At 47.3% G+C, this 26,597-nt stretch overlaps 1 protein-coding gene across 4 annotated transcripts in view; it reads right to left on the reverse strand.

The window, feature by feature from the left end:
- Positions 1-26,597, reverse strand: part of Trim9 (E3 ubiquitin-protein ligase Trim9) — a 32,191-nt gene that overhangs the window by 1,707 nt on the left and 3,887 nt on the right. The window contains exons 3-9 of one of the 4 annotated variants that reach the window (XR_013086024.1): positions 12,113-12,208; positions 10,860-11,253; positions 10,553-10,585; positions 7,623-7,795; positions 7,199-7,337; positions 6,472-6,702; positions 5,272-6,312 (exon numbers count right to left, since the gene is read on the reverse strand). Coding sequence is in view for 3 of the 4 variants with exons in the window: in XM_076816618.1 (XP_076672733.1) it covers positions 5,984-6,312; positions 6,472-6,702; positions 7,199-7,337; positions 7,623-7,795; positions 10,553-10,585; positions 10,860-11,253; positions 12,113-12,208 (1,395 nt within the window). In the remaining variant the exon portion in view is untranslated. Of the gene's footprint in view, positions 1-4,569; positions 6,313-6,471; positions 6,703-7,194; positions 7,338-7,622; positions 7,796-10,552; positions 10,586-10,859; positions 11,254-12,112; positions 12,209-26,597 lie in introns of those variants that run through there. The other 3 variants (XM_076816618.1, XM_076816620.1, XM_076816619.1) reach the window with 3 other exon arrangements.

Consider the following 26,597-nt stretch of genomic DNA (forward strand, 5'->3'; position numbering starts at 1 on the left):
CACTTAAGGCAGGGCTGCGCAAGGAGCTGTTTTTAGCGCCTAGCCGCGAGCAACCAGCCGAGCGTCGAACCGTCCCGTTGCTAAGGGGCCGTCCTTAAATTACGTAAGGGTAATTTTAGAGATTTCGTACTCCCTCCCTCCCCCAGTATAAGAATTCGTATGATTTGATATTGCAACTCCCTCCTGACGTAATATTTTCTACATTTAATGTTTTCAGTTACTAAAATTCTGTCAAAGGTTTATTTAATTCATTTAACTCGGTTTCGTGAAATTTGAACTAAAACCACTTTTCTCTAACATTAATGATAGAATTTGTATTTATTGAAAATTAGGTTGAAAAATATTACGTAAGACGCTACATGACTCCCCTCTACCCTCTGTAAGAAAACGTAAGAAATTCGCGACCCCCTCCCCCAAAAAGCCTTACGTAATTTAAGGACGACCCCTCAGGGTAGAATTAGTGGGGAGAACTGCAGTAGTGTAGGTGCGTGCTTGTAGGCGCGTAGCGGATCTCTGTGCCTTCGTTCTCGGATACGGCCAAGCTTTCGTCTCGGAGCGAACGTTTACCGAGAGACACCGGGAAAGCGATAGTTGAGCTCGAGGAATTTCAGAGCATCGACTTCGTCCCGTGGGTAGAACGCGGAGTGGAGCGTCCTTAATCCGCCCGCTTCTTCCAGCGAGAAATCCTTGCTCGCGATTATCCGCTGCTAAGCCGCGCCGCGGTCTGATCCGAGATGAAGTATTAAACCGTCCACCACGATCCCCGCGACAAATCTTCCGCGAATCGGATCGCAGGTCCAGTCGATCGAAATTCGAGGCGTCGCGAATTGTTCGGAGGAACAGCAGCGGCAATTCGTTGGTCCCGCTGGTCGTGGCGATGGTGCTGGTATCGATCAAAGCTCGCGCACGGTTCGAGCGGAGAGAAGGTTCCTTCTCGCCGGGAGAAGAGGAAGGAGCCCGGCTAACGCAATTACGTTAATTGGCCAATGCTTGCAACGGTATCGAGTGGAAGATTGACTATGGAGGAAGCCTCGGCTTCCCGTCCTTCTCCCCCAGCTGGTTCTCTAATTGTAAGTAAGGGCGCTAGAGTTTAGAGGCGCGTCCGACTAAGGGGCCAATGGGGGCCGATGCGAATGGAAAGGCGCGGAAAAGGAAGAGGGTAACGCGGAGACGCGCCGTTTCGTTGCGAAACCACCGCGCCGCGCCTCTGCTTCGATTTCTAAAGGCGAGCCCGGAGACAGGCTTTGCTTCCTCTCGGCTCAGTTTTGCGGTGAAAGACGAAACTCCGTGGCGAGTCTAGCGTTGCGCCACTTTCCTGGCTTCTAGGTTCGCTCGGCAGGAGGTAACTCGAGGCCTCTCACCCCCTAGCCGACACAAGCGACTCTTTCAATTCTTTCGCGATCTCTACTCGAAGCGTCATCCACTCCGCGCGAATTCTCTCGGCGGCTTATTAATCTCCAGACGTTCCTGACGTTCAAACGCCTGATCGATGAAACCGGAGCTCAGACCCGCGGCCTACTTACATCTTCGCGGTTATTGCATACGCTCCTGGAAACCACGGATTTTTCCACTCGTCTCGCGGTAAACCGAGGCGCGCCGAGTTCACGTAGACACGTAGGCCTGTGTGACTGGCAACTTGCAGGCGATCCAAAAGCTACCATTATTTCGATGGATCCTGAAAAATTGAAACGAATAGCGTTTACTGTTCGGCTGCGATATTTTCGCGGGGTTGGACAGTGAAGAGGAGAAGCGGTGGCGAACGCCGAACACGAGCACCTACATTTCGCTCGTCGACTACTGTATTATAATGCACGGTGGATGGATACGCGTCAGCTGGTTAGGGCAGGCATCGCGTCAGGGCGCAGGCATCAAGCGAGAGCCATCAGACTGATGAGTATCGGTTTTGCGGAGGAACAGCCAGCGAGGAATCTGCGCACCGCCGAGTCAGGGTAGCTCTGCAGTTTTTCTCTCTTCGAGCGTGTACCTCCGAAAGAGCGCTTTTCTGCGACCCGGCGCCACTAGACGAGCCGGCAGGTATCCTCTTCGACCCTCTTCCTAAACTCTCATTCGTAAACTGCAAATCCAGAAAACGCCATCGTTGGAAACTAACACGGGTATGCTCGGGCCTGCACACCCGATCGATCCCAGCAATTCTAACACTGTCGCTTCAACCTCGAAACAGTGACATCGAATTAAATAGGATTACCGAGCGAATTAAATATCGATCGCGCTTAATCCCTCGCGATTCAATGCGAGCGAAAACTGGTGTACTCGTATGACAGAAGGCCTCGGGTGGCGAATCGACGGCGCTCCATTGTTCGTTCGTTCGTTTCTCGTTGTTTCAAGTTCACTCGTTACTTAGAAAATATATATTTCGTACAGGCGCGAAAAGAATATCCTTTTCAGTCGGATACGCGTTCTCGTTTTTGCTGCATTAATCACCGCGCTCAATTCGCAAATTGCGTCCGCGCGACGCGTCGGAAGTATCGGACGACATGTTCCGCGACAGCTGTCGCGCGTTTCCATCGATGAAAAAGATATTTGTCAGTGTCAGCTCTCCGCCGGGCGGTTCGTGCGTTTCATTTTTCCATCCAGTTTCCCCGTCTTTCTTCTTGCACCGGTGCCGCGCGTCACTCCGTTTCAGTCAACTTCATCCCTCCATTCATCCGGGCCGCTTATCGGAATCACCGTTACGATTATGCGCTCGTGCACGGTGCCCTAATTCCAGCCTCGGTATCCCAAAAGATTGCAGGAACGAGAAATTGAAGCCGCCGAGGCTGGATTCGTTTCAACTGATCCCCCGGTTCTCAGCGGCGAATCAGGCAAAGGGATCGAGAGACGCGAGAGGATAAAGAACCGCGGCATCCTCTGTTCCCTGGAGCAACGCCTCTCGTCATTGTTCGAATTTCATTTCGTCTCTTTCTTTCCCTTCCGCCGTATCGCTGCTGCCACGACGACGCGGACGCATCCTATTACCCCTCGTCCCTGTGTAACGCGCGACTCTTTGAGAGCAACTCCATTTCGCCCGTGTCACTCTGTTTCCCAGCATTTCTCTTGAAACGTATTATCCTCTATCCTCGGGCTGTTCGAACATTACAGAAAGAACGTCCAACGGAAGAAGGCAGGGGAGAGGATTTCCTGTGAACTCGGCGATTTCGCGAGACGGTTCTTAAGGGATCATTCCACGTGGCGATAAACTTTTTCTTTAATCCCGTATTACCGGGGCATTTCGAAGGACACTGGCAAACATCCTGCATTTCCAGAGCGCAGTACTCGTCGACTCGAGTCGTGTCCACCGTATTCGGTCGGCTAAACCGAATCAAATTGAGCCTGCCGCAATTGACTCGAGCACCACTTTACTAATGAACTTACTGCCGGATAACTGATACACGGCAATCAGACACTCGACTCCCAGGCCCTCCCCGATTCAACAGGCCTAATACCTCCTTTGGGACTGTGTCTCTTCTTCTAAACGACTATGTCTTGTTTCTTTCGAATGAAAAAGAAGGATCGAGCTGTGTGGAAATAGCACCAGAAATATGCGTAAATCGGGGGCTACGTTATGCTGGCATCGGCGCGGGGCGGCGCGGCGCACGCTACTCTAAAAATATCCCACTTCCAGCTACCCTCCTCCATTTAATTCCGCGGAAGCCCTGCTTAAACCGGGATTAGAGTATTTTCGACCTAAGGGTCTTTTCCAACCAAATTACTTGTATTTCCTGGTGAAAAATGCTGCCAAAATGCAGATGAAAAGTTCGAGCTAGCGTTATCGCGAGGACGAATACGCTCCGACGTTTTCCCAGTTCAGGAATTTTTCATAAAAAGTGCTCAATAAGCAACGCAGTTTTCCCGTACGGTCTTAATCAAAGAAAAACCGGCCTTCTTTTCATCCCCGGCAATTGTCCTCCCTTTCTTTTTCCTCTGCTCTTAATGGACTCGCCAATCAGTGGTAGGAGACGGCACGATTAAACGACCCTTCGGAGCTGAACGCGCCGACAAGTACGCGCGAAAATCTCCTGCCAGAGGGCTTAATCTCCTCGCCAGAGGCCAAACAGGAGATCCTTTCTCCAAAAGGGAGCAACTCCGTCTTAGTTCTCGTACCTTGTCTGCGTCGCGAAGCCGGAAGAGCTCCACCTCTCGTAAGAGAGAATACCACCGCGCAATTCGCACAATTCGCATGCTTTTGCGGGGGGTGAGAAAAATTTACGCTTGACAAGTGGTAAGCTACTTCGAAGGTAAGCTCTGGAAAGATGAAGCGACCGCGAAGGATGCGCCCTAACTCGCTCGAGCCACGATTACAAATCTCAAGAAATGGCCGAGCTATTATAGATATTGCAAGCAAAATCGGGGGTTGAAAGAGTTGAAGGAGACGGAACGGTGACTCTTCTTTTCTGCCCAAGCTGTCTACTGACCAGAATCTGGAAAGACAGAAAGAGGAAGACAGATAAAAGACACGGCGTTGGAGATATAAGCGAGGAGCAAAGTACCTGGATGAAAGTAAGTGCAAGTGGATGTGGAGCCGGGTTCAGGGGCGATGGTTTCCGGTGCGGCATCGTATACAGGATCCTCTGCGTTTTCGGTGCGTTTTATTGATCGGATACAGTCGTAAATACAATTGGCAAATTCGTCGGCAGTACAATCGAAATATTTATATACAATTATGTACAACGCTGACGTCGATCCTCCTCGTCGCGCGTCGGTGGGAGGAGCGGTTTCACGAGGGTGTGCGCTGCAACATCTATTTTAAATGAGCGTCAACTCCAATTCTCGTAATATTCGTCTCGTCTCGAACGAAGGAAAAACGTTCGTTCGCGGGTCGCTAGGTACAAATGGATTAGGAGAATGTGGATGGAAACGGTGGGAATACACGAGGTCCACGGAAGATGAGTGAAATATATAAAAAAAGGGGGCGATACGAAAGGCAGAACTGTGTAGAGGATCCTATCGGGGACTAGAAAACGTTTACTCCATTCGTCTTATTTTACACTAAAGCTGACGAGTTTGCGTGCGTGTTTCTTGCTTGCTTGCTTGCTTGCTTCGTTCCTTCGAGATGCGTCTTATTAAATATCGATAGGGGTTAACTTACGTCTACGCAATTACACTTATACGTGTCGATATGGATAAGAATACGATCTCGCGCGATCGTTAGACGGAGAACACGTCGGTTTACGCGCAGTTCCAACATCTCAGTCTTCGATTCGATAAACCTCGCAACTGGAAGTGAGCCTGGACTACTCTAGAGTACACCTAGAGCAAAAAACTCGTACTTACGATCTTTCAATTCCGCGGAGTTGCAGTCCATAACGGTCTTCCTCTTGTTCCGCTTTTATTTTTGTTCTCCACTCCGAGATACTTATTCTTCTCTTCTCGTCTCTTGTTCTACCGCGAGTCACAAGAACTCTACTTCCACGACCATTTTTTGCTTCTCCTTTCTATTTACGTTCGATACAAAAGGCCGGGCATTTCCAAAAGCACGCCTATTCACGGTTCGACAGAACTGGTTACCTCCATCGAAACTGCCTCGGCTTTTCTCCGCTGTTTTTATCGCGGACGAATTCCTCGAGACGTTCGTTGGCGGACCCATTCTTCTGCGCAAGTTACCGGCCCGATATGATGCGTAACCATTGATCATAAATTAATCGTGGGTTCGACGACGAACCGAGTCCCGTTCGTCGTACGACTACGTTCAGTATCAAGAGGAGAGTACCAAGTACCAAGAGGAAATCACGCGAATTCCGAATGTCGACAAAGTACCTTGGAAAAGACACTGGCAGCTGGGTCGTTGCTCCTAGATCCCGCGTGGCTACTGTCTGTAGGAAAGAGAATAAATTAATTGTTATCAATTGGTCTCGCCGGGGCTCTCCTCGACGATCTTCTCGAGTGGTCCGTCGAATTCCTTGGTTCGTTCGAAGCCCGTGGAACCGGGCGACCGGGGTGACTCGACTTCCTGCAACAGGCCCTTCTTCAGGACGTTTAGGTACCCCTAGCTCTGAATCATATCGCTCATGTACTCTTCGTGCAGCGCCAACAGATGACGGGGCACGTCCAGGGCCGTGTGCAGAGTGACCGTCACTCCGCGATTCAGGCTGACAGCCGGATAAAAGACGCCGTAGAGATCGCGGAACGCGATCCCACCCTGAGGCTGGTCGTTGACAAAGAAACGAAGCGTGTGGGTGGTGTCCAGGTCCAAGAGGACACCCACCGTCGAATCCTGTTGCACACCACCCTCGGTTCTCTGCGCGTGTCCACCGCCGTGCATGAACCAGGAACGCTGCCGGTCTATGTACATGCTCCAACCCTTGTCGTCCTTACCTACAGGATGAACGAATCGCTGGAGAAATCGAACACGCGCGTAGCGACCAACAACAGAGGACAACCCAACCCGTTCGCTAGGAGACTTCCTTTAATCAAGGATACATGCATGTATACGCTTGGAGCCCCTGGTTCGTTCATTTCACGCGTACTACTCACCGAGCATCTGATCCCTGGAGACGTCGGCTCTGGCGATGCCAAAGGCTGGATCCGTGTCGCTGTGATAACGATCGATCGACAGCTCCCAATAGTGGACGCCCCGTGAAAATCCGACACTCGAGAGGACGACTCGGTGCTCGTAGCCCTCGCAGGACGCGCTCATCGCATCCTCGGATATTGATACCTCCTGTGGTATACCGGACGCCCCAGTCGCCCACGAAAACCATGCCACTGTCACCCAGGCAGACGGTAGTCCACGATAAATAATCCGTGAATTTATTCGGTAAGATTCGACGCGACACTAGACTGCAACGATCATTGTTCTCGAATGACGAGCGACGGAGCAGAGAGGACAGATTTAACGGCGATGCATCCGAGGCGACTACGAATATTGGAAAGCCGGCACTGACAATGAAATCACGTCTCGCCTACGCGGCACCGACGTACCTCCTTATCCAGGATACATAACCCTATCCTACTTTCCTCGGGCGAAAATTCTCACCCGTTACTCGTCACGTTGCACCGCAATCTTGAGCACGCGATACAGAAACTCTACCTACGCGATTCCGGTAGTCATCGATATTTCCGACCGGGTAATCTATTCGACGAAAAACGGGTCAAGCCGAGCAACCGTTAGCCTCGCGACGCGACGCGTCCATTTCCCATTTCAGCTTCTCCGCCGGTGGGGAAAGCGCGAGTAACAGAGAGAAAATGGAAACTCACTCACCCTCGGCAGTCTGGAGACCGATCAGCTCCGAATACTCGCCCTCCCCAGCGCTGTTAAACGCCCTCACCCTAGCGTTGTACAGCGAGTTGAAATGCAACCCATCCACGGTGCATATCGTTTCTCGGCCACAGTACACCTCCTAGGGTAAACAGATGGTGAAAAATCGCATTCAACAAACCAATTCCATTTTCAATCGCCAACTGAGCCGACAGTGCATGCTTAAATTTATTCTCTTTCTATCCTCCTAACTCCGCTAAAGAATTTTCGTTCCTCTATTCGAGAGAGACCCGCGGGTTCGTGCTCCAGGAAAATTAACTTCTACGACACCTAAACTCACCCGGATTTCCTCTCACGATTCTGTACGAAGATTTAGCGATCGATTTTAAATTTAAAGACTCGAGGAAACGAAGAGGCCCCAGCTCACCCTGAATTCTCCACCGCATCCGTCGTCCAACTCGAGAAGGTAGCCCTCGATGGCGGGTCCCCTTTGGCCAGCGCAGCCAATGATTCCGTGCCCAGGCGGAGGCTGCCAAGCGACGGTCACGCTATTGTTCTCGGCGCTGCATTCCTCTGGTATCAGTAACGGTGCTCCGGGTGCTAAAAATTACCACATATACGCATGCGACGAGTTCGATTGGCGGCGAGCAGGCGCCCCCGATCGGTTTCCTTTGGATTTCCATGCCGCCCGCGCGGCAAAGTGTAACGCATCGAGGTGAGCGTGGTGAAACGAGAGGAACAGGTGCATGGGTACGGGTTCGGGGACCATTGTACAGGAAGCAGTTGTGGCTAAAAAAAAAGCTAACTTATGATGTTTGCAGCTTACCGCGGCATCGAATAAATCATCCAACGGAGGACCATCGAATCGCTCGCCCGGTGGACGAGAGAAACGCGTGATTTATCGCGCCCAATGCACCGTCGACGCCCGCTACCCGTTACCATTCTTTCACTATCGCGACATTCACCCTCGAACGTTCAACAAACCGGAAGAAAAATCTGCACACGCGCCCCAACGTTTCCAAAGGGGTAGCTGCTCGTGCCGGTGAAAAAAAAAGGAGCAAACTTTTCAAACTATTTGCAGATACGCCTGCGAGACGCATTCCGTCGATAGAACTTTCCTCGATATCCAGCAGAAACAAACTTTCGCAGGTACATGGTTCGCGCATTCGAGAACGCAGCCGCGCTCCGGAGGATTTCTTCGTACGAGAGAATGGAAGAAATTCTACGTGCCTTCGCGAACTGAAACACGCTCCCCGAGAAAGAGAACACCGGTTCGAAAGCGAAGGAAAGTCCGAAAATTCCGTTCCAAGTAAACGACGCGACGCGTTCTAAACGGCCCGTATCTAACACGTCACCGACGCCGCTACGCCGGGGAAAAAACAATTTCGAACGCTAACGCTCGAGACGTGTCGCTTTCATCCGGTACCTGTATCCCTTCTTCCGTTTCGATTCGAAAAGCCAGTAACCTATTAATCTTTTCACCGTCGGAAAGAGTTGCAAGATAGAGAACAATTTATAGATAACATTTCGCTGCGATCGTACGCGAGAGCAACGACACCCCCCCGATTTATTAGCGACTTTACGAGGACAATAAAATCGACCAGGCTCGTGCAGATATTCGAGAGCCAGTTCTCCGTCAACAACTCTGCCACGATTATTCGCGTTTTATGGGTGGAAGATGGATCTCGGTGATCTCAGCTTACAGCCACTTCAAAGCGCACGACATAGCTCGTACTTGACGTTTATGCGCTCTACGGATACATTCGATTTCCCCTATCTAGAGAGCAACTGTTTGTTTAATTTGTAAGAAAGTTTCGGCTCGCGAAAATATATTGGTTAATTAGTGGAGCTCGATAGCCAATTTTAGGGGCTGCATCGGTACGGTAATTGATTAGAGGGAATAGCTGCTCCTGTGGACAGGTAAAGGCGACTCTATGCGGAGACGTCTTTCCAGGTGACGCGACGCGTTTTCGTGGGCCAGAGAGAAGGCGCGCCTAAAGTCTAAAGTCTAGACTCTAAAGGAAGGTCATTAAAAAAGTTCCCGTAGCGAATTCGTGTCCAGACTAGGGCTGGGAATATTCGAATATTTTAATATTGGAATATTTTACAAGTATTCGAATGCTGCGAATAAACTTCGAATATTTAAGTATTTGAATTTTATTACTCGAATATTTAAGTATTCGAATGTTATTACTCGAATATTTAAGTATTCGAATGTTATTACTCGAATATTTAAGTATTCGAATGTTATTACTCGAATATTTAAGTATTCGAATGTTATTACTCGAATATTTAAGTATTCGAATGTTATTACTCGAATATTTAAGTATTCGAATGTTATTACTCGAATACTTAAGTATTCGAATGTTATTCTTCGAATATTTAAGTATTTGAATGTTATTACTCGAATATTTAAGTATTCGAATGTTATTACTCGAATATTTAAGTATTCGAATGTTATTACTCGAATATTTAAGTATTCGAATGTTATTACTCGAATATTTAAGTATTCGAATGTTATTACTCGAATATTTAAGTATTCGAATGTTATTACTCGAATATTTAAGTATTCGAATGTTATTCTTCGAATATTTAAGTATTCGAATATTATTACTCGAATATTTAAGTATTCGAATATTATTACTCGGATATTTAAGTATTCGAATGTTATTACTCGAATATTTAAGTATTCGAATGTTATTACTCGAATATTTGAGTATTCGAATGTTATTACTCGAATATTTAAGTATTCGAATGTTATTACTCGAATATTTAAGTATTCGAATGTTATTCTTCGAATATTTAAGTATTCGAATGTTATTACTCGAATATTTAAGTATTCGAATGTTATTACTCGAATATTTAAGTATTCGAATGTTATTACTCGAATATTTAAGTATTCGAATAGTACGGTGTGAATTATAAATCAAGGTCTTTAGGTTCAATTTTTTACCAGCTTTTATTTAATTACAGTTGTGAGTGCGTTAGTTTGTCAGGGTGAAATCTTGTAAGATAATTTTGACCCACTTCAACATATCCGATCAGCTTAAAACTTTGCACACATACATAAAAACTTGATTTATAATTCACACCATACCTACTACTCGAATACTGATGTACCTACTTAAATATTCGAATAGTATTCGAGTGCTTAAATATTCGAATAGTATTTGGATACTTGGATATTCGAATTATATTCACCAAATAATTGAGCAACTGAAGTATTCGGATATTCGAGTACCTACCAAAAATTCGTCAAATAGTCCCAGCCCTAGTCTAGACCTTGGAGAATTCTCGCAAAAGTTAGTCGCTCGCACGGTAGTCCTTAACGCGTGTAATTTTCGCTCGATTAATTACCTGCAGTTGGAAATCGCTCCTCTCCCTCGGATGCTGCGTCCAACATAGGGCAATCGGTTATACTCCATCAACGATATAAAGCGAAATCGCTGTTCCGTTCGAATTTTTTAGCACGTTCGACGAACCACGGGGTGGAATTCCCGAGCACCTGCCAAGGATCGCGGATCGATTCTCGAGAAACGTTTCTCAGTTATGGATCGCAGAAAAATCAGGATCGTCCGTCGACCCCCGTGGTTCGCTTTCGTGTAAAAAATGAAGGTTTCTCGGCATGTAAGTGAAAATTAGAAATCGGATGAGCGAAACTCACGTTTGAGCTGGACAAAGGTGAGCTGGTCGATGGCGCGTCGCAGCGGTTTGTCGTCGAGGGTGAGATCGAGCAGCGGCAATCTTGCGATTTCTTGCACCCCCTCGGCGCCTCCCCAGGAGCCAGCGGCGGTCGCAGCTCTCACCGAGAGCATGCCGCCAATTTGGAGGAAAGCTGCGCTGTCGGTTTCCTTTAGGGCCTCGATGCAAAAGGTCAATAGAGCTGTGGTCGTCTGCAGATGGGACGCGCATCTAGTCACTTGGTCCCTCAAGGAACGCACCCTGGCCTCCCTCGTCTGCCGAGCAGCTTCGATCAGCCGAGATTTCCTCGCCTGCAGAAGATTCACCAGGGTCGCCACCCTGTCCTCAACCTCCTCTTCCAGCGCCACGCATTCTTCCTGTCCGTGCAAATACGTACCGTGAACAAGGTAGCACTGAACGTACTACCGAATTAGTATCGAAGGTGAAAGCTAACCAAACGCGAGCCAGCAACAATTCCCAGCATATTTTCCAGCGCCGCGAAACGGAAGCCCAGCGACGCTGCGACTAACGACATTTCAGCAAACTCACTTCCAACTCTCTTTCCACTGATTTTCGAGGGGACATGCAAATTTCTTCCCGCTGTCTTTGCAGTTGTCTCGTGAAATTTCAGCGACTCTCCGAGGAGCAATATGCAAATGCAAAACGTCGCTGGTGGACCAGCCCCTAAATCGATTCTTCTAAAACGGCGGATCCGCGAGTGGAAAATCGAGTTGCTCGCGTTATCTCGGTGAAAGGAGGGTCCCGGGGATCTACTTGGGGCCGCGGTCTTTCCCACGGAATGAAATTCAAATTTCATTTACGCGTCGAGTTCGGTTTGAAGCGCGCTCGAAACACAATTGCACATAGGTACGCGCGCCGGCGGTATCCTTTGCGTTGCTCGCGGAGGAGGGAAATCGTAGCTCGTTCGAGCGAACAAGGGTAAGGGAAGATAGGAGAATTGTTATTAGAGGTCGTCAAATGTAATTCGTTATCTCGAGTACTCCTCGCGTCGCGTCCTTTGTAATTTGGAAGGATGCTTTTAGGCCGCGGCGGAGGCAACGCACGTGTGAGAGGACAGGCTGCAGGAGAGGCAGGAAGAAGGAGGAGTAAGGGAGCGACGACAGCTGATGCAATTAACACCGCGTCCTCCCGTAATTTCATGGAGGCGGACCTGGTCCGGCTGGGAACCCGACCCTGACGCGAAATTTAAAAGGGATGCCAAAGGCGAATACTCACGTGCACTTTGTCCGTCATTCCTTTGAGCCTCTGAATGAATTCCGTCGTCGAGCGCGCCCTCTCCGACAATTGTTGCAAATTTTGCGAGAGCTCCGTCTGTAACGACAAGACCAACGGTTAGCACAGGGATTGCGCCATTCGATCCGCCAAACCCTTACGTCCGACGCAGGAATGCTAATAATTGTCCCGGGCATTATCGAATCGCCGAGCAATTGCTAATTGACGCGACGGGACGCGGGGCGCCCGGACAAAAGTGCCGCGAAGCGTGGCGAAACAAAGAGAGGCGGGAGACGGGCGTGTGAGCGAGCACATGTGCTCTGATCGCGCGTGCCCGTCCCTCCCCCGCAACCACCAGCTGTGAATCTGGCGACGCATGCAAAGTGAAGGGAAGTGACGGAAATTGGGCGAGTGAAACTACAAAGAACGTTCCCATCGCGCGTACACGTAGGTATAGTAATTGCGCGAGTCGAGGATGCTTGGATCCACCCTCGAGCCGATGATTCCCTTGCGTTATTCGATAACGCCAATCGGAGCGTGCATTTCCGTCCTTGTCCGCGCTCCTTGGTAAGTTCCTTTGAGTCGAGTTCGATTAACGCGCTGCCAGCCGGCGGTGAAAACGACGGACGGTGGACCTGAGTTACGACGAAAGCGTGCACATTTGTGTTTGCATTCGCGTCTGGCCGCGCGCGATCGTACCTACGACAGCGCCGGCGTTGTTATCGTAGAGTCGCAGCCCACGCGATTCAGCCCCATTCCAGGGATGGAACGGGGGAGGAGAGGGTCCGAAGCACCCTTTTCATTCTGTCGGGTGCTTATATCTACTCCCCCCCCAGCATGCGTCTCTCGTTTACCAACGCGCCCCTAACCGTCATTGCCACGAGCATTCGACGCTGCCAGCACTGCTAGCTATAAGTCAGTACGCGTAGGGGAGACCGGGGAACCTCGGGGTAAAATGAGCTTTAATTTATGCTTTAACAATAGAAGGTATTTAGAAATTTTGGTGATGTGATAAATGTATGTGATGTAACAATTATAATTATGCGCATTCAGAGGTCGAAAAGTGTGAATTCATTTAAAAATTTAAAAATTATGGTTTAAACATTGGTTTTCTTAATAATTTATACAAAGTACAAATTATTGACGTTAAACTTGTATTAATGAAATATATATTTTAAAATAGTTTAAAAGTTCTAACAAAGTTAATTTTATAATTATATATATATCCTTCATTAAAGCTCGTATTTTATTTCAGCTCACTTTACCTCATATATATGGGGTAAAGCGGTCGTTTTCGCTTTTTCTTTTCAAGTTGAATTGTGTAATATGCACATTCAGATATCGAAAAATGGAAATTCATTTAAAAAAATACAAATGACCATAATACAATGAAATAATTATCTATATCCTTAATTAAAACTTGTATTTTATTTCAGCTCACTTTACCCCAGATAGTAGCTCAATTTTCCCCCTTATATGGGGTAAAATAGTCGTTTTGGCATTTTATTTTCAAGTTGAATTGTAATACACTCTAAGTTTATTTTAATTATCGCTATTCGTCATTTATCAATAGTAATGTTTAAATTACATTATAAATCTATTCCCACACATTTTTATTGAATGGGAAAAATTTTATTCGACTTCAAACTTTTTCCGGCTCACTTTCCCCCGGTCTGCCCAAGCCTTGGAGCCAATGCTCCTGCGTAAATACGATACCCCTGCCGACGGGATGGAACGAAACGCGACGTGACGCAAGGCTACCGATCGCAAACCGAACGCACCGCTTTGCGTTCCCCCGATAGCCGCAAAACTACGTCCAAACGAGCTCGTCAACGCGTCCAATGCCACGCCAGCTCGTTTTCCAATCCTCGTCGCCCAGCTCGTGGCACAGAGATACTGCAACCTGGGCGACCATTTCATTCATCCCCACGAACAGTGCAAATACCACGGATACCGTTGGCGATTGTATCAAACAGTTATTATACAGGTACAAACCACCAGACGACATATCCACAACGACTTACGGGGACTTCTTTCGATCTAAGGTACCAGCCAAATTATCCTCGGAAACGTACTCCTCGAATCCCGATATTCCGCCTGAGCCACGAGCAAAAGATTTACTCGTTAAAGGGGATTGATCGTTCCGGTAATGTCACCCGAACAGTCATCGGTGGCGGCAACCAAACAGCTTACCAATCACAGAATTTAAAAGCTGTCGGATGCTGGTGTCGCGACGCGCCGCATATTTCAATCTGGAAGAGCCGCGATGCGTCAAATTAAAACCTCGGGTCGACGACCGCTCTTCGCTGTCTTTCGCTCGCAAATCACGATGCACCGACCTTTTCGATAAACCGCCACACCGATTGTTTTCCCTTTGTCTTTTCCCTTTCTCTTTCCAACAACCAGGCTGTCGGGGTCTGACGAGTGCGCGCGGCGTTTCAAAAGCGGACCAGTCTTCGAGCGAGTTTCTTACAATGCCCAAGTAAAAGTCTCCCGAAGCAAATGCGAACGCTTCTGCAATTTACCTCACCCTACTTCGCTCGCAATTGTTTTCAGAGATTATTTTAAAGATATGTGCGACGAATCCTGTAATAACTCGACGTATCAGCCAGGCTACTGTCATAGCGAAGACTTGCACAGTCGATGCTCGATGTCTCTAAAAGATCTTACTCGAGGAACGTCTGCCGCTTAATGCGACCGGTTAATTAAGGAATACGTCGCAGCATAGACGTTTAATTAGCTGTCATTCCAAGTAGAAACGGAGGCCCGTGCGTCTGGAAGCGGTTTTCGCGATATGTATGTACGCCTTATACAATTTCGCTGCAAGGTGGTTGCCCTGCGACTTCCAGACAAACGGAAACGTACGTCACAATTAACGCTCCTGAATAAGATCCGTCGCTGGATCCGCGTAACAGATCGTGTAAATACCTCGTTCCTACGACGAATATTATTATTTTAAAAAAGGTGTGCGAAAGGCCGGGTCCGGCAAAAGCGCTGCTTTACACCCAACTTTGAAGCTGAAAATAAGATAAAAATTTACTTAATTAATACCTTCACTTGGTCGATGAGTTGATGGAAAATAAGAAGGAGCATAAAAATGATTTCGTATTAAAAGGGGCGGTTTGCTTTAATTTCATCCGCGTAAACTGAACCATCTGCTGTTCGCGGAAAACTTCTCCCCTCGATGCGGGATCTCCCCGATCCGTGGTGCTCCTGTTGTACAACGCCGACAACGCCGACGAAGGCGAAGTCGACGCAATACCAAATTATCCCAATTAACGAGTTCTGGTGGATGCTTGTCAAGATTATCGACAACGACGGTCAATGGGAGACTCGGGATCCTTGTAGATGCGCTCGACGAGTCCGATGAAGGATATTATTACTTATTACGTCTCTGTGACGCCCACATTATATTTTGCAGATTTTAACATAAACCAAGCGGCATTTTACTCGGGAAGGGTGGTACTTTCGAAAAGTACAACAACAACAAAAATCAAGTATCTGACTGCCTAGTCCCGTTAATGGCATTGAATTTATCCAACACTGTACGATGAGGTTCAATGTAGAGTAGGGAAGTTCGTCTTATATTCCTAATAGGTGCATACAATTTGATATGTTGAAGAAATGGGAAGTAAAAATAAACAAAAAATTGATTGAGAAAGTCAATCCACCGACATTTGTGTAACGATAAAAGCGAAAGGACAGCTGGTTAAAATTCAGGGTTTGCAGCATGCGAAAACGACCGTGTCCGTGTTGAGTGAATATCCTGTGTGTCATCCCGCATCCCTTTCAGTCTCCAATGTCAAACTTCTTTTCGCAAACTGCTCATTATACCCAGATTGATCGTTTCGAGCTACTCCCGTAACCAATCCACTCTTCCTCTCCGCCCTTTCTCCTCCATTCTGATTATCGTGGCACGAATTCTACTCTAGTCAACGATTCTACAACTGTTGCGAAACGACCAACGTAATAATTGGCACGAGCAGTTGTTCCTCGTTATCCCGTCGCGCCGCCTCAAATATTCCCCAAAGAGAAATAAAACGATGTTTGTTCGGGAGAAATCGAATCGCGTCGAGAGTTTTTCCTCTTCAAGCGCGTATTTTTTGCGCACGCTTGTTTCATTGTTATCGTTTCCAATTAATTGCCACTCCACGTTTCGCCAAATATTTATTATCATTTTTTTTTTACGCTCCTCTCGAAATTCTTGATGCGGAGAGAAAAGGAGAGAATATGTCTCAGACATCTAACGATCATGAAACGATTGATTATGCTCAAAATAACAATAAGATGAAATAATATAAAATAATATAAAATACTATAAAATAATATAAAATAATATAAAATAATATAAAACAATATAAAACAATATAAAATAATATAAAATACTATAAAATAATGTAAAATTATTTAAAATAATATAAAACAATATAAAATAATATAAAATACTATAAAATAATGTAAAATTATTTAAAATATATTTAATGTAAAATAATATAAAACAATATAAAATAATATAAAATACTATAAAATAATGTAAAATTATTTAAAATATATTTAATGTAAAATAATATAAAAAAAGTAGCTGATAGCCATATCACAGGCCAGCGAGAACTAACACGGAGTTACCAGAGTACTATCACGGAGTAACCAGAGTATGTCATGACAACTTAATTTTGCATATTTTCAATTAAATGTACTTAGTAAATTTCTGTTAACCTATTATTTGTTTCTCTGATGTCTAACCTATCATTATACCCTAGACTCACTTTCGGAATATGTAAATATTAGCAATTAATAGAAAAATTCTAAAACTATCACGTACTTACCCGAGTTTACCCTACATATGGTATACGTATCTATGGTACGTGATGTTCCTCTTTTCAGGATATTTAGCATGCACCCGCTATTTCGTCGTGCATACCGGCTTCTTTTCTTCGTCTACTCCAATCGCTCCCATTGCTCGAGCCATCTCTATCGACGCGCACCACCCTAAACCTTGGTCTGTCACGTACTGCAGCTATGTAAAGTCTCGTTAGACTAGAAAGCTGGTCGTCGAACGCACACGGAAGGATTTCCCCCTTTTTCCTCGTTCCAGCCTCCAACGAACCAACCCCGAACGAGGTGGTTCTTCGCAGGGACGCTGAACGGAATACCAGATAAATCTCTCTATCCATCGCGAGAAATATAGTCCCCATATAGTTCAGCTTGCCTAGTACCGCGATAACCCATAAATCGATAGACCCATAAATACGAGTTGCCTAAGTACTTGGATCGTACTTGTGTGACCGCAATCGGAATGGAGGATTCGTGGATCGTACTATTAATACGGTTCAACGATGGGCAAGTCGAGTAACATTTCCAGCCGAGTCGGCCAAGTACCGGATAATTGCTGGAGGCACGGCCCCGCTGCACTCGTATTTCGTATTTCGCGTTCGCATGGAAGGGACGAACCCCTCTGGAAGGGACCGTGACCCGAGCCAAAGCTCTACATACGTCCCTCTACCGACTGCCGACCAACGCTTTTCACGGTTACGCGCACCCACGCGATCGATTCGGAGGAAATTCGAACCAACCAGGCTCTCTTCCGCCCTCTCCTCCCCGCTCCAGCTACCCACGTCACACCCGTCCAAGAAATTGCAAATTCGTCCATTTTCTGCGTCATTAGCGTCACCGACGTGCGCTTCGACATTTCGACAGCTAGGTACACCCTTGCCGAGCTGGACAGAAGGGGCGCTGAGAATCGAGGCGTATCGTCGCGTGGCCGTCGATCGCGTGGAAATCTTTGGTCGCGGACGAACGGCCAGGGCTGAACAGCTCGATCGTTCGTTCTTCGTTTACGGGAAATCGATGACGGCACCGTGCGAAAAGGAGTTAAAACGCGGTAGGGTCGAGGCGCATGGGGAACGACCGCAGGACAAACGACAGCGTTAACCCGAGAGTCGTAAAACGAGGCGTGCGAGCGTGGAGAACGTTTGCGTTCGTCTTGGCGAATCCGTTAGCGGTTGTAAGTAGCGAACTCGCGTAAAACTGAAGAAACGGCCAACGATCCAACGAGAGTGGTCCAAGCATGGAATCTCCATCGCGATATCGCCAATGGTTTCAACTGGTCGACCGTTTCGCCCAAACGGTCTCCAACAAACTACATGGGAACGCTTACGAATTTACGTTCCCGCGCGAACGAGTAGGCGAGCTACGACCAAAGCACTTTTTTCCTCTTATCGCGTTCGATTCGTTTATCGTAATATCCATCGAAAGACAAGGTACGGCAAGGATTCCAGCGCATACAGAAACTAAGGATCCGCGATTTTACTGTCGTACTTTGGCAACCTGTCTTCCCGTCCTTCTTAAGGGGAAACACCACTGTGTTAGCCGGAAAAGTAAGCCATATTTAACAATTTTTTTCAAGAATAATTTACAGTTTTCATAGAAAATTTGTTTTATCTACGTTTAGTACGCTGTCTTAAGAGACTGTGCAAAAAAAATAAATAGAAAAATATCCATAAATTATAATATATTCATTAATCATCTAGACCCCCTCCCCCGAGCTGGTCGAATGTGTAACTATGGAGCAGCAGGTCCGAAATCAAATTTCATTTTTTTTTTATATACTATATGAGTGTAGTTTCCGTTGTACGTACGGATTCTTTGATCGAAAACAAATTTTTTGATATATACTCGAAAAACTGTCCACCTTATTTGCGGATTTTTTAAACTTTTCTTCTAAAGCGCACCATTTTTACAAAAATAATTTGTTTAAAAAATTGGTACGTACAACGGAAACTACACTCATATAGTTTGTAAAGAAAAAATGAAATTTGATTTCGGGCCTGCTGTTCTATAGTTACACATTCGATCAGGTCGCGTGGGGGTGTCTAGAAGATTAATTAATATATATTAAAATTTATGGATGTTTTTCTATTTATTTCTTTATATAGCCCTTAAGACAGCGTGCTGAAGGTAGATAATAAAATTTTTCTATGAAAACTGTAAATTATTCTTGAAAAAATTCTTAAAAATGACTTACATTTCCGGCCGTCACAGTGGTGTTCCCCCTTAGGGGACAGACCACTGTAACGGTCCGAAATGTACGGGTGTTTTCGGGAATTTATTTCAACCAAACAACGCAAGTAAATCAATATATTGCTTAGTATAGTTAATAAAGTATATATCGAAGGGTAAAAAAGAATAAAATCGATTATTCTGATTTTTTACAGTGGCCCCTTAAAGCCTCTATTTCTTATGGCATCTCACCATCTTACTATCGAACGGTAGAAATCAAAGGCGAGGGAAGATGACGCGCTAATTCAACGGTATGCTTGAAATACAACGAAAACTTGTTGGATCTGGTTGGCCTCAACGCTCAAGCCAGGTCACTCCGCTACAAAGAGCTTTTCCAGACGCGACACTTGGCGGAAACAGACCCGGTGTATAGAGTTTACAACACAGCGAACCGGCTAGCCTTAAATGCGGATACTTTCTCCGATTCTTTGGGCACATTTAGGTGGAGAATTAAGATGGCGTTGAGAGGAGCAGTACAGTCGTTGCTTACGACCTATTAATTTAACGGGTATCTGCGATGTCGTCGCCTTGAATCTGAGGGCTTTAATGCCGTCTCTTACGTACAAGTTGAATTTAGTTCCGCTAATAAACGATTATTATTATTATTACAACTGACCGTTCCACTTCGCAGAAGAAGCTGTTCCCCTATCTGGAGATCCTCGCGTTATCTAAAAGTGTCTCAGCCACGGGATAACACTCGTACCCGCCGTGGAGGCGCCGCGCCGCGGTGGCTTTTGATTCAGGCGTTATTGCTTCTCAGGCGAGAGCAGCGCGTCGCCGTTAACTGTTAACGAACCGATGACGACCCCGTCGAGTCACTTAGAGTCGGAGTGGCATACTTAAACAGTCCGAGGAGCCGTGCTCTTTCGCGTTCGAGCGATCGAAGTCCCCAGACGATCGTCGCACATGTGTGCGGAAACGGAGCAAAAGGACCGCGTCTTCTGTCGGTCTTCTCCACTGTTCCTTCGCTTTCCTGAATCGCGACGGATCCAGGAGAAGAGAACATCGCGTTGCCCTCGTTTGCGATCCTTCTGCCACGTAGCTGGTAGCGAGCGACTCGCTGTTCACGGTTCACGGTTGTCGAGTAAATTTAGAAAGCTGTCGGACCTAAGGGCTCCTCGAATCCACGCCACGTGCTCCGACTGAATGAGAGCCGACGATCGCAACTCTCTCCCTAAATCGAAGCTGACTCATACTCCCCCCGTGTTTCATTCACGACTCGTTTGCTTCCAGAGATAGACTTTGCTACAAGAGCTGCTGTAACGGCCGGATCGCCCGGTGCCAGTCAAACGCCTGGGCCGTCGATCGACGACGCGACTGGCAACGGGCTGTAACGTGGTTACGCAGCTTCTTCCCGTAACGGCGTTCGTAATTCGACGTTGAAGCCGGGAACGCATGTACGTGGCTGCGCACGTCGCCCTCGTGACGCGCTCGCGAGCAGAGATAGATCTAATTACGGACGGCCGACAATGGATGCGAAACGAGTTGCACGGATTTTCATTCCAGCACCGCCCATCTCGATCGTCGGAGAGTCGAGTTTGTAGCTGCGAGCGCGCCGTCGTTCCTTCGCTTATCGATCGAGCGCCTCCCTAAACCCTAAACGAACGGACAAAGGGGCCAGCAGTTTTCGCCACATCTCTAATAGCCAATTAAATTATTCTCCAGAAGAAGAAATCTGATCGCGAATGTGAAGGCGAAGCCCGAGGTGGTCCGAGATAAAAAGGGCTCCTCGCGCTTCGGAAAAAGAGCGCGATAAATATCGCTAGTTTGAGCTTGCAAAACAATAATTACCCAGGTTCCAGGAACAGGCTGAGATGCAGCTCGGGCTACGGAGATCCACTTTGGTGCTCTCCGCGAGCACGCGTCGCCCCGCGAGCAAAACGAAATGAAACGAAACGAAAGTGGTAAGCGCAACACGCCGCGCGCGGCTCCAGAGCAGCTGCGATGCTCGGGCATTTTCGAATACGAGAGCAAAGGATTCGCGAGCCGTCCGCGATGATATTTTTAGACGATGAAAGGAAAGGAAAGGAAACGAACTTGCGACGAGAAGCTTGCGCTCTCCGAACAAAAAGCTCCAGTGCCCTGTCCTGTAAATCCCTCGAACAAGGCGAACGCTGCGATCGATTTAAGTCGGTAACTGGCACGGACGAGTGTCCACTGTTTCATTCGGAAACACGGAACTGATACGTGTGCCCGGACCTTGAGGCTTCCACCGCAAGAAATCCGGCTTTTATCCGGGGAGAAATAAATTACCCGGCATTTGCTCCGTGAAGAGTGTTGGAGATAATTCGGTATCCAGGCAAAGGCGAGCCCATTCTCGGTCGATATATTGCGCTATACCTACGTGCGTAGGTATTAGGGCGGAGCGGAAAATTTAAATTTGAATTTTCAGTTGGCCCCGGAGCGGGATAGTTGTATTTTGATTAACTAAACACAACTGTACAAAAATTTTGGGAAAATATTCATGTCTGCAGGTTCCTTTTTCTCCTAAAAATGACTATATAATTATGTAATCGTATAATCATTTTTAGGAGAAAAAGGAACCTGCAGACATGAATATTTTTCCAAAAAAAAATTTTTACAGTTGTGTTTGATTAATTAAAGAAAACTATTCTGCACCTGGGCCAACTGAAGACTCAAATTTCAATTTTCGCCTATATAGGATGATTATATAATCATTTTTAGGAAAAAAAGAAACCTGCAGATATGAATATTTTTCCAAAAAAAAAAATTTTTTACAGTTGTGTTTAGTTAATCAAAAGACAACTATTCCGCACCTAAGCCAACTGAAAACTGAAATTTCAATTTTCGCCTATATAGGATGATTATATAATCATTTTTTGGAGAAAAAGGAACCTGCAGATATGAATATTTTTCCAAAAAAAAAAAAATTTTTACACTTGTGTTTGGTTAATTAAAGAAAACTATTCCGCACCCAGGCCAACTGAAGACTCAAATTTCAATTTTCGCCTATATAGAATGATCATATAATCATTTTTAGGAGAAAAAGGAACCTATACAGTATCGCTCCGCCCTACTAGGTACGTACTAACGTCTGGAACGAAACGCAAAGCCTGCATACGAGCAGAAATTGCTTTCGGCCACCCCCAGCTTTCTTCCCTGCGCCTCTGCACCGAGCCCACTGGCGTAGAAAGTTTTCCTAGGAAACAGGATCGATCCTTGCGTCTCGGATTCTGGCGCCGTGCCTATCTACTCAAGCGTGTCGCACGCGTTAATTTCTCGTGGGACCGGAGCGAAAAGGATCCGGCGTTTTGGAATTGAAAGTCTGCTGCCCGTCGAGAAGTCCGTAGCCCTCGGATCGACGAAGCAACCCCTCGATCACATTCCGAGTACGATAGAACAGAACGATCGGTTACGCCAGTGTTTGCGCGGGGAAAAGCTACGCACAGTGGGCAGACGGTGCGAATGGGATCCCATAGAGCAGGTACGGGGAGAGACGGGAGCAGGGGTTGGAGGGGGCGGATGGGAGGGAGAGAGCAACTTATCGACTTTGCAGGGGTGCATTTTCCAGCGTTAGATTCGAAACGAAACGCAACGTCGAGACTAGACAGAGAGAAGGTGGGAGGGTGGAGATGGGAGGGAGCAGGGGAAGGAAGAAAAGAAAGTGGAAGAAGAGAGAGAGGGAGGGAAAGAGCGTGGGTGGTAGTGAAAACGTCACGGCATATGTCGTGCGTGACGGCACTATGTAACGCGTTTTCGTCCTTGCGTAGCCTACCCGTCCTACCACCTATCGCCCTAAGTGCGTGCGCTGCACTTACCGCCGCGCACCGCCGCGCCGCCGCCATAAATATCTGATTGCGAGACACCGTACCGATTCGTCCATCTCTGTCGGCCGAAATGCCCGTTAATAAATTCACCGCGATATTCCGTGCCCAGAATATTACAACCACCAATTACCATATTTAGTCGGCGCTTTTTCGGATCGCAGCACGCCCCACCGCGATCCTCCTTCCCCTAACCTCGGCCGCAAGTCGAACGGAGTAGAAACGATTTCACGATCAAGTTTCTCCACCCCCGCGTGCACGCGCTGATACGTACACCGGTCGAGCTGGTTTAATAAATTATTACGAAGTTCGACGTCCCCCGGTGTTTATTCGACGGCCAACGACGAATGAAAGCTCCGGCAGCCTCCTATACTCTCCATCCACTCCGTACAGTGTACACACTGTGCGTGAGTGCGCGCGGGCACGTGCGCATGCACTTTTTGTTTATTTACTAACATGAGTACGGAGCATCAAAAGCTGGCACTGTCTCAAATACTATTCTCGTTTTTAGGTTCCCGCGCCCCCGTGGCATTCTGCCTCTCCTACATTCCCTTCGCCATAACTCTGCTGCCACCGCTCCCATTTTACTCGGCCAAATCTAGCGCAACGTTAAGACTCCCGTTTCGAGCATGCTTCCGAACCATCTCGGACCCGCCAAGCGAACTTGTACGCGACCCCTTCCGCGATAGATCCCGCGCGCGTATAGAAAATTTATTACCGCCAGCAAAGGGAGGAGAGGAGCGTGCAAAACGAGTCGACCGCGATAACGCGATCGCGCGACCCCCGTATTAGCGAGTCCACGCGGTTATCGCGACCAGATCCAGCCACACTATTTGGGACTGAAGCACGAGAGAGCCTGGCGCAGGATCGGAAATTTTTCACTCAATCGCACGACGCGCGGTGAATCAGAGTTTGAATATTTCCACTTTCCTTCCGCCCTTTGAACCTCGAGAGAGCCAGGAACACGGATCAACACACACTCCGGTAAATCGACCTCGAACGCGGACCAAAGCTGCATTCCGCTTCCATGTACTTTCCTATATGTAGGTATAGGTACCTACTCTATCCACCTAATCACTCATGCTGCTATATCTTTTACGAACCCAAGGAATGATAAATGAATGCTCGCGTAGCTGCTCTAAAAAGATTCGCCCCGGGTGATACGTTTGAACGGGCCTCGACAACTTTTCACAGCACACCACACCTTGCCTTCCTTCTTTCCTGCTTCTCTAAGTTCCCCCTTTGCGCTGGGTCGCGCATTTTCGTTTTCCATAAGCCCAGCCCAAGCTTCCAGCGAGTAAGCCGACATGTTTTCGGACGGCTCCAAAGTTCGTCCCTCCATGAATTTTTAAACGTAATGCCGCCCCGAAACGCTGGGGGATGAGGCACCGCAACTTGCAAGTAAAGATTCTGTTCGCACCAGCGAGTGCGGAGTGCGCTCTTCAGCGCGCTAATGCAGATTACATTTAAAAACCGTGCGATTGAATTCTGTGATATCGAAGGTAAACTGGAGGAGGGGTGTACGAAGAGCTGCAGCTTTAATCGAAACGCGAGAGTAACAACTGTAAAGCCTGCCTTAAGGTTCCCTTGACGGGGTCACCGTTTCCTCGTTCACGGAACTTCCGTGGGTCTAACTGCGCTAATTAAGCGAGTAATTATGTTACAAAAACGAGGACGTTATTTCGCAGGGGAAACGTGTGCCTCGTCGATAAATGCTCGGGAGTATGAAAAGAAGCTGGGCGGAATTTCGCGTGGAAAAACTGCGAGTACCTGTACTGGAACCCCTCTGAACGATGTCGCTGTGGGTTCAGTTTCAAAGCGGTTCATTAAGTCGCGTCGCGTCGCGGAAAGAAAGTACGTACAAGGTGAAAAGGCGGGAACGGGTCAACGGAGACGAGGTTAGGCGCTCGCCTTTTCCGCGAGTTATCCTTTCAGAGTTCCGCATCTCGCGGTCACCGAGCAACATCGGCCGCGCGTACGAAAGGCGGTCTACGTCGTGCCTCGACTGGCGCCATTTTCCAGCAAGCTTCCATTTACGGGACCTAATGGTACAACCTATCTACAAAGTTTCTATCTCAGATTTTCGGCGCACATCTAACAGGGTGTTGTCGCTAACAAGTAGGGTGAAACTAAATAGGTAGTGCGCCCCGTCTGACAAAACGCCCCGCCATTGTTTTACGCACCCAAATCAGAATAGGGTAATTGCGATGGAGAAGGTAAAAAGTAAAACAACGGGAGTTAATGAAAGAAGCAGAATTTATAAGATGTATTCCTTCAAGGACGCTACGAAGGCGCCTACAAACGAGAAAGTCTAAAAAGAAAAGAAAATCGATGCTTGAAAAAAAGGAAAATTGTTGAAAAGTATATAATATATATTCTATAAAATTTTGTTAAAAATAATAAAAAGTAATAACTTATTTATATCGGTAATTAATGGATTAATAATTACTTAAAATTTGCGGTTGTTTTCTATTATTTTTCCTTTACAATTCCGGCGTGGTTGCGAAGGGTAATGAACACTTAAAGTGTTTACCAAAAAAATTTAAAGAATTATTAAAAAAATATTCGTTTTATAGATCTTTCTTTAAAAGTGGGGCGTATTGCATAGATTCGCCCTAGTACAGAAGAAAGGGGAAGAAGGGCGCGGGCTATGATCGAACGGCAAACATCCCCGTGGGTCAAAAGGAGAACGGCGGTGGTAGCGTGAGAACGAAAAGAGATAATCGCCAGCAAAGGATTTGAGCGCGTACGCGGATACCTGGAGGGGAGAGGATATAGTATGTATAATAAGGACACTTGCCGAGAGCACCGCGCAGCGCCGCGCGCGCTCCAATTTCTTTGGTGCTCTCAATTGTACGTACCCACACGTGGAAGGGCCACGTGGACGTTTTCTTTTCTCCGCGCGCACGTACAAGCCCCCTTTTCGTCCTTTTTCAAAGCCCCGGAACAATGCCCAAGGACCGAGAACGCGCGCCCCAAATGCAGCAGCGATTTTACGCTCGCATGGCCAACCGGATGCGTCGGTTGCGCAACGATAACGAGAATTAACTTTCGATCCTCGGGAACAACTGTCTACGAGACCCAAGGAAGTGGAATACGAGTCTGGTAAACGCGTCCGCGAGCGCGAAAGCTCAGCGGAGCATCCCCTTTGTATTTGGATCGGCCGACCGGTCAGACAGACTAGTTACCGAAATATCGGTCGCACAGGATTCGGACTTCACCAGCGAATTGAAATAAGCCGTGAAAACGGGGGCACGGCGAAGACGTGATCGGTACAGCGGAAAAAGTGCGAGGCTGTGACAAACGACGTGAAAAAGCTTGCGGTTTGAAGCCGCAAGGGTATCGTATTAGCCAACTATGTACCGTTCAAGCATATCGCGACGAGTTGGCTGCATCTGTTTCATCGATTACAAACGAGTCGGAGGGCGAATCGCCGTGGATGGTCGCGCTCGCTTCGGTCGGAACGAGTATACATATTACATACCACGGTATACTGCAGATATACTATAGCAGTATAGCGCTGTGTATACCTATGCGCGGCGGCGAAGGTAAACGAGAGAGCTGCTAGTCGACGAACGGTTGTTTGTTCGACGAGTAATTACGAAATTGCCAGCGCGGGCCAGTTTTTTACGGAGTTAATCGAA

The sequence above is a fragment of the Andrena cerasifolii genome, chromosome 7 (genome assembly GCF_050908995.1).
Source record: "Andrena cerasifolii isolate SP2316 chromosome 7, iyAndCera1_principal, whole genome shotgun sequence".
NCBI lineage: Eukaryota > Metazoa > Arthropoda > Insecta > Hymenoptera > Andrenidae > Andrena > Andrena cerasifolii.